Source organism: Dermacentor andersoni, chromosome 3 (genome assembly GCF_023375885.2).
Source record: "Dermacentor andersoni chromosome 3, qqDerAnde1_hic_scaffold, whole genome shotgun sequence".
Lineage (NCBI taxonomy): Eukaryota > Metazoa > Arthropoda > Arachnida > Ixodida > Ixodidae > Dermacentor > Dermacentor andersoni.
In genome coordinates this window covers 231,952,239-231,964,568 of record NC_092816.1, presented here as the reverse complement: position 1 = coordinate 231,964,568, position 12,330 = coordinate 231,952,239, and the positions used below count along the sequence as shown (strand labels likewise).

The following is a 12,330-nucleotide window of genomic DNA, read 5'->3' as shown; positions in this document are numbered from 1 at the left end:
GCACCTCGATCGGACTGCGCGGTTAGGTACTTCGCACGTCGGCACCTCGAACTGCGCAACTAAGAACATCGTGCGTTGGCTCCTTGTGTCTGCGGCTAGGCATTTCGCTCGTCGTCATCGTGGACCCACAACCAAGTATATTGTGCGTTCACTCTATTGTCACGATAGCTCGTAGCAATATCTGTCATACCACCCCTCCATAAAGAGAACCTCATCATAAGCTCTGTTCACTAGGCCCTTTGGGCTGGCAGAGACACCTGGCAGCAGAAGTGATTGAGGCATCATACAAAAGTACAATTCTGGAAAGCCCCTAGCAGCTGCAAATCTTTCACTGGCTCTCTGATCCTAAGTTCTACAGCCATTGTCAAGTAAAGATGACTTGGGAGGCTGCTGACACTCAGAGCCTTCATTCAGTAACATGGCAAATTCTACAAAAAAAAAAAAAAAAGCCTCACTGATTGTACTGGAGATTGCTATCAATCGGGCAGTCTGCGGATACAGGCTGCCTGAATGTACACTGGAACTATATTCATGCCCACACAAAGTTCTGCACATCACTTGGTTTGAAACCTAGGCACCATGCTCTTTGTAGAGCAAAAGCAGCAAAGAATGCCTATAAAAAGAAAAGGGGGGGGGAGCACACCAGATAAGAGGCCACATGTACAAGAAGCCCCACATCACAAAACAACCCAAAGACTACAAATTTGGTGCCTTTTAGAGAATGGAAGAGAAGATGAAACTTTGAGAGCCATTTTCTCAAAAATGTTTTTCTGCCTTTCTGCTCAGTTTCTGGAGCTGATTTCTTTGTTACCTTTTAACATATTTTGACTCTGTTTTTTTTATGTCACGTTCCTTGGACTGCAGTGCAGGTCGTGACATTCTTGCTTTCTTATCTTCACCCTTTGCAAGTTTATGATATGGCTATTCGTCTATCCTGAAAGTGTGCTTGATGTGAAGGTAACATAAAATATGGCACTCCAAAAAATTTTTGTTGCCAAAAAAAAAGAATGCAAGAATGTCACGACCTTCAGCACGCATTTAGCTATGCAGTCAATACTTAACAAGCCTTCTATTACATTTTTTAGGTTCCCCAGGCTTTCCAGAAAGTAAGAGGGAGAAAAGTTCTGCTCAATAAAATTGAGTAAAATGTTTTAAAGATACCACTCTGAAATTTTTGTGGAAGCATCACGGAGACATTCAAAATATTTGTGCCAATTTTCATCAAAATCCATGAAGAAATAATGAAGTTGACTTTCAAAGCCACGTCCCCCCTAAACGTCTGCGTAGGCTAGCACTCATCACAGATACGTGGGCTCCAGTGTTGACGAGTGCTTGAACAGGTACGCCGTTTATTTTAACGTCTATTACACTTCTCCTTGTGGGCACAGACAGAGGATTTGCTGCGGTAATAGGCAATGTAGCACCACTTCCGAGGGCTGCATTTCTTAGTTTTCCGAAAGGGTGTGGCCAAACGCCACAGGGGATGAAAGGCGACGTGGCTGCGGTGAACGGGAAAATGGGCGACGTGTTTGCGGTGAATGAGACTGGTGTCCACGCAGCGATGGTGAGCGGCTGTACCACGCGTTCCTAGCAGAGTTGTCGGCACTGTTAAAGAGTCGGCGGTCGGCCAAACATTGCGGGCATTTCCATCAAAACGGCTCAGGTTGGTGGCATGCGAGGTTTTGAGGGCCAAAGTATCAATGCGACAGTTGCGACAGTATCGGGTGACATGACCAATGCGGCAAGAGATGAAACATATCGGCTGGTCATTCGCAGTTCTCCCCTCAGTCGGGTTGCGATGACGTAGAGAGAAGCGTCGGGGTGGAGCAAAAATATTAGAAGGGCGTTCGTTAGCTCTAGGATGGGCAACAGCACATGCAGAATGTAAACCAATGTTTTCAAGTTCCTGGCGAACGATGGCTTGTACGAGAGGAACTGAAAATGTGGTAGCATCAGGGCTATGTGGACAGAAAGCTGCGGGCGCCATAGCATCCAGTTCACGTCGAACGATTCGCACCACGTCCTCTGATGGCGACGCATGCAGCTGTGCGGGTTGATCGTCACACGTCGACGTAGCGGCAGTATTGGAAAGTCTGGCGAATGGTCGCAAGGCTATTGGCCTGCTCGAATTGTCGGTACTCTTTAATGATTGCATCAACTGTAGAAAAGCTTTTGCACACGAGCAGATTGAACGCGTCATCAGCAATGCCCTTAAGCACGTGCCTGACCTTCTCAGCTTCTGTTATGTTGTGATCGGCCTTACGATAAAGTGCCAGCACGTCCTGGATGTACGAGACATAGGACTCCGTGGGGGACTGGGCACGGGAGGTCAGTTCCTGCTTTGCGGCAATTTTACGGCCAGCTGGTTTGTCAAACAACTCTGTCAATTTCTCTTTGCATTGGTCACAGCTAGTTAGCTCCTCTTCGTGGTTTTCGTACCACACCTTTGCCGTGCCTCTTAGGTAGAACAACAGGTTAGCTAGAATAAGCGAAGGGTCCCATCTGTTGCTTCCACTCACGCGTTCGTACATGGCCACCCACTCTTCAACGTCGGCGCCATCGGTCCCGCAGAAAGTTCCAGGATCCTCGAGTTGCACAATGCCAACCGAAGGTGACAGCGACGTAGCATGCGACGTACGAGGCGGCAACGACGTTGATCCCGAGTGCTCACCGTCATTCATGGCGTGGACGGTGATGCGACATCCACTGCGGAGCTCCGTTTCCAGCCATGGTACCCCACACCTCTCACCCATATGTTACAGGGATGTTGGGAGTATAGAAGATTATATTTACAATATATTGCCGTGTATATATAATATATATATTTACAATATATTGCCATGTCCACACACGCTTGTAAATTGTGCGAGTGAATGTTTCTCAGTAGCCTGCCTACTTCTAAAACTATCAGGAGATGTTGAAGAGAATCCTGGGCCTCTTGAGGATATGGTGAAAAAAATGCTAAACACGCAGAAAAAAAAATCCGTGCTAGAATTTCTGAAATTCAGGTGAAGCAGTTAACCTCAGAGACAGCCATTTCGGTTGTCCAGAAACAACTGGAAACAAACGAATCTAAACTACAGTGCGTTGAAGACACCAACACCCGACTTGTTACTGTTGAAGGTTGTGTGAGAAATCTTGATGATCAATTCCTTCAAATGTCAGAACGAATCGACGATGTCGAAAATCATTCAAAGCGCAATAATATTATTGTTAGAGGAATAGAAGAGGCCAGACTTGAAACTGAGGAAATACTGCTGCGAAAGGTTAATGACTATGTGTTTGGAAACATTTTAAAACAAAAACTTAGCTCTATCGAAAGAATTCATCGGTTAGGGAAGAAGGTCCCAGGAACATATCGACCAATGATACTCCGAGTAGGGGACTTCAGGGAAAAATCTAAAATATTTAAAAACTGCTCAAAATTAAAGGGAACCCCGTTCAGCGTGCAAGAAGATTTTTCTAAAAGAGTTGCTACTGCTCGGAAAAACTTGTGGAAGTCGACAACTGAGGAGAGGAAAACCGGAGCCAAGGTGACATGGGCTTTTGACAAAATAAAGGTTAACAATGTGCTCTACGCCTGGGATGAGGTTAACAGCCGCCGATACGCGCACCAGGCTCCTGCGGCCGCGCTTCGTTCGGCTTCAGGTGCTGACTGACTCGACCAAAATCAATCTGCATGCTTTAAGATCATTAACCTGAATGCAAGGAGCGTACTTAACAAACAAGATAGCCTAGAAAGCATTGTAATAGAGCACGATCCAGATGCAATGGTAATAACAGAAACATGGCTGAACCCGGATGTGACTGATGTTGAGGTAACGCCCCTCGGATATTCCATAATAAGAAAGAATCGGCGCACTAGAGGGGGTGGGGTAGCTATACTTCTGAAAAGTGACATTCCTTTCACGGTACTTAATGATCCAAGCAATCTCGAAACAGTCTGGATTAAAACTACCTTGAATGACCGTAATTTGCTAATCGGTGGTGTGTACCGGCCTCCCAACTCCCCTGTAGAAGTACTAGAAAACTTGGAAGCCTTTATGAATTTGCACATGCATCCAGATGACAACATATGCCTTGCAGGCGATTTTAATTTGGCTGGAATTGATTGGGTGTCGAATTCTTCAGGAGAAACTGAAGTACGGAGTTCTGATCAGTTATTAAATATTGCATTTAATTATAACCTGACTCAAATTGTGTCTGGCTTCACAAGAGTGGGCGCGGAAACTTCAACGATTTTAGATCTTGTTTTCGTTTCAAATCGCCTATGTTCTTTTATTATGAGCTGTGACATTGTGGGAGATACGGGGGTCTCTCCTCCGTACTCTTGGGACAAAGGAACGACAACACACAGTAGTGCAAACAGTCACAAGGGCATTTATTGCACCTTTCATAGATCCATGCCTGCTAGCCGAGTGGCTATCCACAAAACATGCCGATGGGCGCGCGACAAATCTAGAAGTCCGACTCACCGCGAGCGAGCGAATATGTTCGCCCCATGCTGGATCCCAACGCCTGGTCGTTCGCGTGTTCGGTCACGCCAACGGAGGCGCGCTCGAAGGCCGCCACGCGAGGCGGTCTCGCAGAAGCATGGGTCGCCGCGCGCGCGTGGGACGTCCACGCCGTGCGCCCGACCCGCCGGGAAAGAGGGTCGCTCCACCCGCGGCACGGCACGTCCGTGCTGCTTGCTGTCTCCAACCCAAGAGAGCGCGCCTTGTCTCTCCCGCCGAGGGTAACCCCGCAGCCGCGCAACACTAGCGCCATCTCTCGGACTGCGCCTGTACCACTCGGACCGCAGCGTGTGCGGCGAAGCCGCACTACAGGAGACGCGCTATGCGGGAAAAACATCAGGGGAGGCGCGAGGGTCGCGCAACCCCACAACGTCGAGGACAGTATTTTGGACCATAAAATGGTAGTGACGTCCTTAAGTTTGTCTGTGCGCAAACTCTTCCGTGCATCAAAAATACGGTTCTTGAATTTTACATTAGCCGATGATGTATCTATATTAGATTACCTCGAAGTCTCGTTAGATAAGTTCCTAGGTCTTGTCCACTCTGGCACAAGCGTGGACGAGCTATGGAATTTCTTTTCAAACATGGTCGAGCGCTGTGTGGAAAGCTTTGTCCCAAAACGTTTAAAAACAACTAAACGAAAAAATCCCTGGATAACCAGAGAGATAATTCATGCAAAAAGAAAGCTAACAGGGAAGCGAAAGTCGTCTTCAAAGAATTGCCAGCCAATTGACAAAAGCTGCATTTCTAGTATGAGTCGCGAATTAAAAGGGCTAATCAAAGAATGTAAAAATAGATTCTATAATGTCACATTACAATCTTTTCTGAAAAACGCCCCCGGAAAATTTTGGCGATATATTAACCCCCCAGCTGCTTCTCATTCGCATGAAACTGGTGATAGCGCTCTAAAGAAGGCACAGGATTTCAACTCTTTCTTCTTGTCAGTTTTCACACGCGATAACGGCTTCCTGCCCGATTTTACAGATGAATATGAAAGGCCGCCTTTTCAAGATGTAAAAATTGACGAACAGGGTGTATTTAACCCTTTCGCTGTCACGGACGTACCGGTACGTCATCGCGCTTCCCCCCCACAGTGTCACTGACGTACCGGTATGTTCTCTATCATGCGTTCAAAATTTCGCGCCTGAGCGCAAAGCTGGCGCTCCTAAATTGGCCACGCCATCTGTTGACTCTTTCTACAAGTTTCTATTTTCGCCACGACCTGTGTAATACATGTATTGAAGAGTACGGTGCGACTGCCACTCCCCCCTTTCTCTTCGCTGAGTGGCGCGGTGGCTCTGCGTTCGCTGGATCATGCGTCGCGCGCGTGTGGTCATGGGTTCAAGGGTTGTTCTGCCATCTCCGCTGGTTTGAAGGTTTTTATTTTTCTTCTGTTGGTATGTTTGCTATGGCGCGTCAAGTTCAGGCGCACGCCCTGTTGCCTCTCCGAAAAGAGTGACTCAATTGCTGTTTTCACTCTCTCGCCGCACCGTCGCTTCCGACTTGCAGCAGTAAATGTAAAGCCGTTCGAACTTTGTTTTAGCCTTTTTCCATCTCCCTCTTCTTGATCACACAACGTCCCATTTCTCTCCGTTGTGCTGGCGACTGAAAGCACATCCTTCCTGCGCGCAGTTACTTTCGGATAGCTGAGGCGCGCGGGACCTTCGTCTGCTCATTGGAGCGGTGGCTCTTCCGATTCAGAATACAAGCCGAGCTCGGATTTGGACTCAGACAACGTCTCATGCGAGAAAGAGACGAGTTCTGCATCGTCAGATTCGGATGTTGAACGGATGTTAGTCAGGCTGATGATGATGATGATGTTTACTAACAGCAGCTGCAGAACACTGAAATGTGCATATTGCATTGACTATGTTATTTGTATACCAATCATAATCAAAAATAAATTGCTATGTTCATTCCCTGTTATGCTCGTTCCCTGAAACCAAGCTGACACTGGGGGTGCGTCACGGCCAGAAAGGCCCGACAGCGAAAGGGTTAACCTCTTACTCCACATGAACACTAAAAAAAGTACGGGGCCTGACGGAATTCCTAATGAATTTTTACAAAGGTATGCAGAGTGGTTTTCTAAATTTCTAACTGTAATATTTCAGGCATCTATTAACCAGTGTTCCTTTCCCAGGGCATGGAAGCGTACTAAAGTTATCCCAATTCATAAAAGTGGCAGCAAATCAGACGTTAAAAATTATAGGCCAATCTCCCTTACTAGCACTTGTTCAAAACTACTTGAACATATCATATCTAAGCAATTATTGGTCTACCTTGACAACTACCCTATCCTTAACAAATGCCAACACAGGTTCCGTCAGGGACTCTCTACAGTGACTCAACTAATAGAGACTGTTCACGATCTCGCATATACAATAAATAACCGAGGCCAAACAGACATAATATTCTTAGATCTGGCTAAGGCTTTTGATAAGGTGCCGCACCCAAAGTTGCTATTAAAAATTAAAACTGTATTCAAAATCCCTCGCTTATCTGAATGGTTTTCGTCCTAAGCCATAGAGACCAATTTGTTGCATGTGAGGGATACCGGTCTTCCTTTTCGCCTGTGGAGTCTGGAGTACCCCAAGGAAGTGTATTAGGCCCCGTTATTTTTATTATTTATCAATGACATGCCGCATGACATTACTGTTCCCATCAGACTCTTCGCAGATGATTGCATATTATATAACCGTATCGAATCACGTGCCGATCAGACGGATTTAAATTCAAATTTGCAAAAGGTAAAAAACTGGTGTGACAGCTGGCAAATGGTTCTGAACTCTGACAAAACGGTTTATATGTCTATCTCTAGAAAACGAAGTATTATTGATTACAATTATTCCATTGAAGGTGTCGTGTTACAAAGGGTGTCAACATTTAAATACTTGGGTTTAATCTTACCTCGGATTTGCGTTGGAATGAACACGTTGATTACGTATTTACCAAGGCCCAGAAAGCCTTGTGGTCGCTTAGAAGAAATCTGTATAATGCTACCCCTGAAGTAAAATGCCTGGCATATAAAACTTTGATTCGACCGGTTATGGAGTATGCAAAAATTGTGTGGGACCCATACACTTCATCTAATCAGTCTAAGCTGGATAAAATTCAGCGGCTTGCTGCACGGTTTATTTTTAACAAATATCGTCGTTCCCACTCTCTTACCCAGTTATGTGAACTCGGTGAACTTCCTTTTTCTGGAGTCTAGAACTGAGTATGACCGTTTGAAGTTTTTTTTTATTATTATTCATGGCCACGTTAAAATTGATAAAGATGACTATTTTCACTTCTCTCCTAGTAACTATTTTCGTCATCGCCACAGCATGTATATCCCTCCTCCAATTACTCGCAATGATTGTTTTAAATACAGCTTCTTTCCGAGAGCAATAAAACAATGGAATCTATTATCAGACTCAATAGTAAGGACATCATCATTACGCGATTTTCTTGAAAATGTCAAAAGCACATGTGTATGCATACCATAACTTGGCCTAATGGTTATACTGTACACCTGGGTATCGTATTACATGCTGTATTTGCCATGGTGCTACTATCAGTGCATTCCCCAAAATGTACTTTATTTTTCTTTATCATGTAAACATATTTTTGCTTGTATTGTGACCTACCACTCCTGTAATAGCCCAAAGTTGGGCTGACAGTATCAATAAATGAATATATACAAAATGAGTCTGAGTAGTTAAGATGGCTGACCACCAACAACCCACAGCAGCCAGCGTCTCGCGATCTTCTTCCTCTCTTCGTTCATCCTTCCGTAACAATATTTTAAAGTCCACCATGTAAATCCTAGGCTAGTCTTGTGACGGGCCTCTCGAAGTTACGAAAAGAGACCACTGTGCACCTACAAACGGCGTTCGGAACGAGGGGCCGCTGTGCGGTGTTCCACAAAGATAGTGGCCGTGAATAACGGTCATCCCGTACATTCAGTTTTGTTGGCGAGCCGGTTTATCAGCTTCCCGAAGGCTATGCGACCGCTGTGACTAGATCTGCATTGATTCGGTATGAAACTAGCTTTAGTCATGGCACTTGACACGCAGCTGCAATTAGGCCTAACGGACTATTAGGCCTAACTACTCAGACTACTCAGCCAACTTCTTTTTTTGTCACCAGGTTGCTCTACCGGGCATTCAAAACTCCAGCCTATCAGCTTTATGAGAGGCCACCGTACAGTATTCTGCAAACACGATAGCCATCAACATGCAATGGTCATCCCATGTACTCATTTTCGTCGGTGTGCATTCTCCAGTATGACTGTGCCCACTGTATAGTTTGTTTGTTGCATTTGTTGAACTCATTTGTTGAACTATTTTTCTATCTTGTAATCTCTGCTTTGTCTGATCGAGTTGGAATAAACTAAAGTGCTGCTCCGTATAGCGCAGCCGTGTGATCGCTTTGAGATGGCTGCTCATGGGGCACATTCAACTGTTGACTGAAACGATGGCTAAACTAACGACTTCAAATATGAGCGAAGCTCGGTATAAGAAGATGACCGCTTGTCGTCCGAAGAAGAGGAAACTTGATTGCATCAGTTTCTGATCCTGACACCATGAAAAAGTGCCAGTGTTCCTGAGTCTGCTTCGACTTTCATTAATTCTGTGCTGAGAGCGTTGATGCATTTTGTCAGACAGGATTGTGAGGACCACAGTAAGACAGCACTTACCATTATATGTGGTGTTCCTTCTCTTCTGCATAACCATGAATAAATCGTTGGGTTCATGTTATAATATCGAAAAATAAACAAGACTGCGGGTGCATAGCCTCCAACGAAACTAGACACTGAAAGGGTTAATGCAAGTGGCCCCTTCACGGTGGACGGTCTCTGTTGGTACAAGGTTCATCAGTCAACAGGACTGATAAAAATGATAAAGTGACATGGAAAGAAGCAACGGTGACAAAAACAGTGTGTATTTCAGAAAGTGTGAAAGCATGTTGCGAGATCGAGCCGATTAGCCGCCGGAGGCACGCAAGAGTGTTATGTTGCAGTGCTATAGCCACCACGAGCCAGTGGTGGCACTACTCATGGCAGCAATAGACGGTGCAAGAAGGCAGCCAGCAACGAGGATTGCCAGTGGCCAACGAGCCAGCTTCAAGCATGCTACATACATGAATTAAACGCCTAGTTCAGCTTCTGTATTGGGCACACTGCAGTAATGGCAGCCTTGTTGACTACGAGTTAGAAATCGCCACAGATTCTGACTCTACCATCCTTTTTCAACACTGGCACGATGGGCGCCACCTATTGTGATGACCAAACAGGCCTCAGGATGCCCTCTCACTGTAGGCACTGAAGTTCTGCCTCTACGAAACTGCGCAGTTCAAACAGTACATTGCATAGTCTGCAAAACATTGGCCGCATTCTTTCTGATATTTTTATGCTGGCCTGCACACTCCTAAATGTCCCAATAGTGCGTCTGCACTGCTCACCTGGTGAAACTTGGCTATGTCTTTCAAAGGCATGTCAAATGCTCTGACCCAATTTCGCCGAAGTAGAGCCCTTGCACAGCCTGGCACCATGAACAACTTCGCTGCTCTTCCTGCAAACTCCGTGTTGACCATCATTCTGCCCGAAACTGACGAAAACTGACCAAAATATCCTCACAACTTGGCGTCCAACAGCTCCAAGCTGTCAGGAAAATGGCTCTTGAACTTTGTTTCGTCAATGACTGAAACCGCGGCACTGGTGTACAGTTCCATTTTAACCAGCCTCCCCTGGATCCTGCCCGAAAATTGGTGGCACCTTTTGCTCGGCAGTTTCATGTGATGTGCCCCTGTTCATTTCAGCCGATCTCGCCATTTCTAAAACCTAGAGGTCCCCGACGGTATCTGCATTTGAGTCATGGTTTTCCAGTGCAGACTTTGTGGCGCCTGCAGCAGTGTTGACTACAGCGTGCACATGGGGCGCACGGCGGTCACTTGTCTGCTTTACTGCTGACTTCTTGTTCGTGCACATCCAAGCAAGGTGACCTCATTGCTGGCATTTAAAACAACGCTGCCCAATGCATCTGCAGATATTCTCTTGATGGGCCCACCACAACGAAAACACATCACCGGTGCTGATACTACATGACTTAAAGCTGCCTCGCCAACCTGGCCCGTAATCTGTTTGGCGCCATGTGCAGCAGTTTCCACTGCCAACACAACCTTCATCGCCTTATCCAGTGTCAAATCTGCTTCTTCCAGCAGGCGTCTGCACATGGTGTCATTGTGCATCTCATGCACTAGGCGGTCACGCAAATTGTTGTCGAGTTCCAATCCGAATTCGCACTTGTCGGCAAGTTGGCGAAGGGTGGCCACGAGCTCTTTTGCACTTCCCCCACACTTCTGTGACTTGCTGTAGAAATGATATCGCTGCACAATAACTGACGGTTTCGGAGGGTAGTGCGCCGACAGCAGTTCCAAACTTTTCGCTAGGGAAGCGTCCGACTGTTTTTCCGGTGCCAGAAGCCTGCGCAGCAGTGTGTTGGTCGCCCACAGCCACTCAAGACCACGGCTCCGTTTGCCTTCTGCAACATCATTTGCAATAAAATACTGTTCGAAATGCTCCACACACTCGTCCTATTCCTGAACACCTTCTCCGGTGAATGGTTCCAGTTTAGGCACACTTGCTGGGTGGTCATAATCCCACCCTCGTTGCCAGTTGACACCAAGCTGAACAGGAAGGCGTTTAATTCCTGCACGTGGCATGCTTGAAGCAAGCTCGTTGGCCATTGGCAGTCCTCGATGCTGGCTGCCCACCGTTTGTTGCTACGATGAACAGCGCCACCACTGGTTCGTGGTGGCTCTACAACGCAACGATATTCTTTATTAAACGAAGTATTTCTCGGTCACACAATTGAAAAAGAAAACTATATATTTCTGACAGATAATCGTTTACCATTCCCCCCTTAAGATCCAGTTCTACTTTTTGTACAAATCTGCTTGATTTTTTCATATTTTTGATTATTTCAAGAATTTATTCCCCCATTTCAATTTGTAACATGCCACTCCCCTCATAATCTGAAAACAGAAAGAGTAAATAAACAAACATAAACTGAGCACAAAATCTACTTTCACCATGGAGATGATGTCAAGCAGATGACACCCCTCCCAACACCTACTGGATGACGAAGAGCAGGAAGTCGGCGATGTCCTCGATGTACCACTCGGGGTAGGCAGCCAACAGCTTGGGTAATGCAGGTGCATCTACTGGGGCCCTGCACAAGCATGCCTCAATCATTCCAGAACCTAGTGACAAGATCCTCTGAGCATTCCAAGAACCTCATTTGTTTAAAGGGGCCTGAAAACACTTTTATAATTAATCACAGAATGTCCTCACTAATAAAGCACATTGTCTCATGAATCTCCTGCTGAATTTTTTTTGGAATACTTCAACCTTAAGTGGAGTTGTTTCATCGATACCCGTCTCTTTCTTTTTGTCTCCACTAGTGTGCTAAAAGCTACACAGCTGAAAAACCAACAGTAAAGCCCTGGCTAGATAAGATGGAGGGGTGGATGCTAGGAGTGTCCCGTTTGAAATTAGGGTTGCGCCACCAAGCAGTTGTTCTTACTTTGCCTAGCGTCCTACCTATCTTATAGAAGAAAAAGAAAATAGGAAAAAGAAACACAAAAAGAAGCAGAAGTTGACTGTCATAGCACCCGGTAGTGGCCACTGTAGACTATGGTACACAGCTGCCTGCAGTGCAAAGATGAAATGATTTTTTTTTGTCTTTTAGAGACTGCCAACATAAATACTTTTCCTTGATTTAACTTAAAATTAGTAACTGTGTATTACTAAAAATGCTCTTGGAATCACGAA

At 45.8% G+C, this 12,330-nt stretch overlaps 1 protein-coding gene across 4 annotated transcripts in view; it reads right to left on the bottom strand.

Annotated features, from left to right (window-relative positions):
- The window catches only part of Ube4B (Ubiquitination factor E4B), a 438,127-nt gene that overhangs the window by 125,102 nt on the left and 300,695 nt on the right, over positions 1-12,330 (bottom strand). For all 4 annotated transcript variants that reach the window (XM_055072695.2, XM_055072686.2, XM_055072679.2 and 1 more), the window contains one exon: positions 11,633-11,728. In XM_055072695.2, the coding sequence (XP_054928670.2) occupies positions 11,633-11,728 (96 nt within the window). The remainder of the gene's footprint in view (positions 1-11,632; positions 11,729-12,330) is intronic.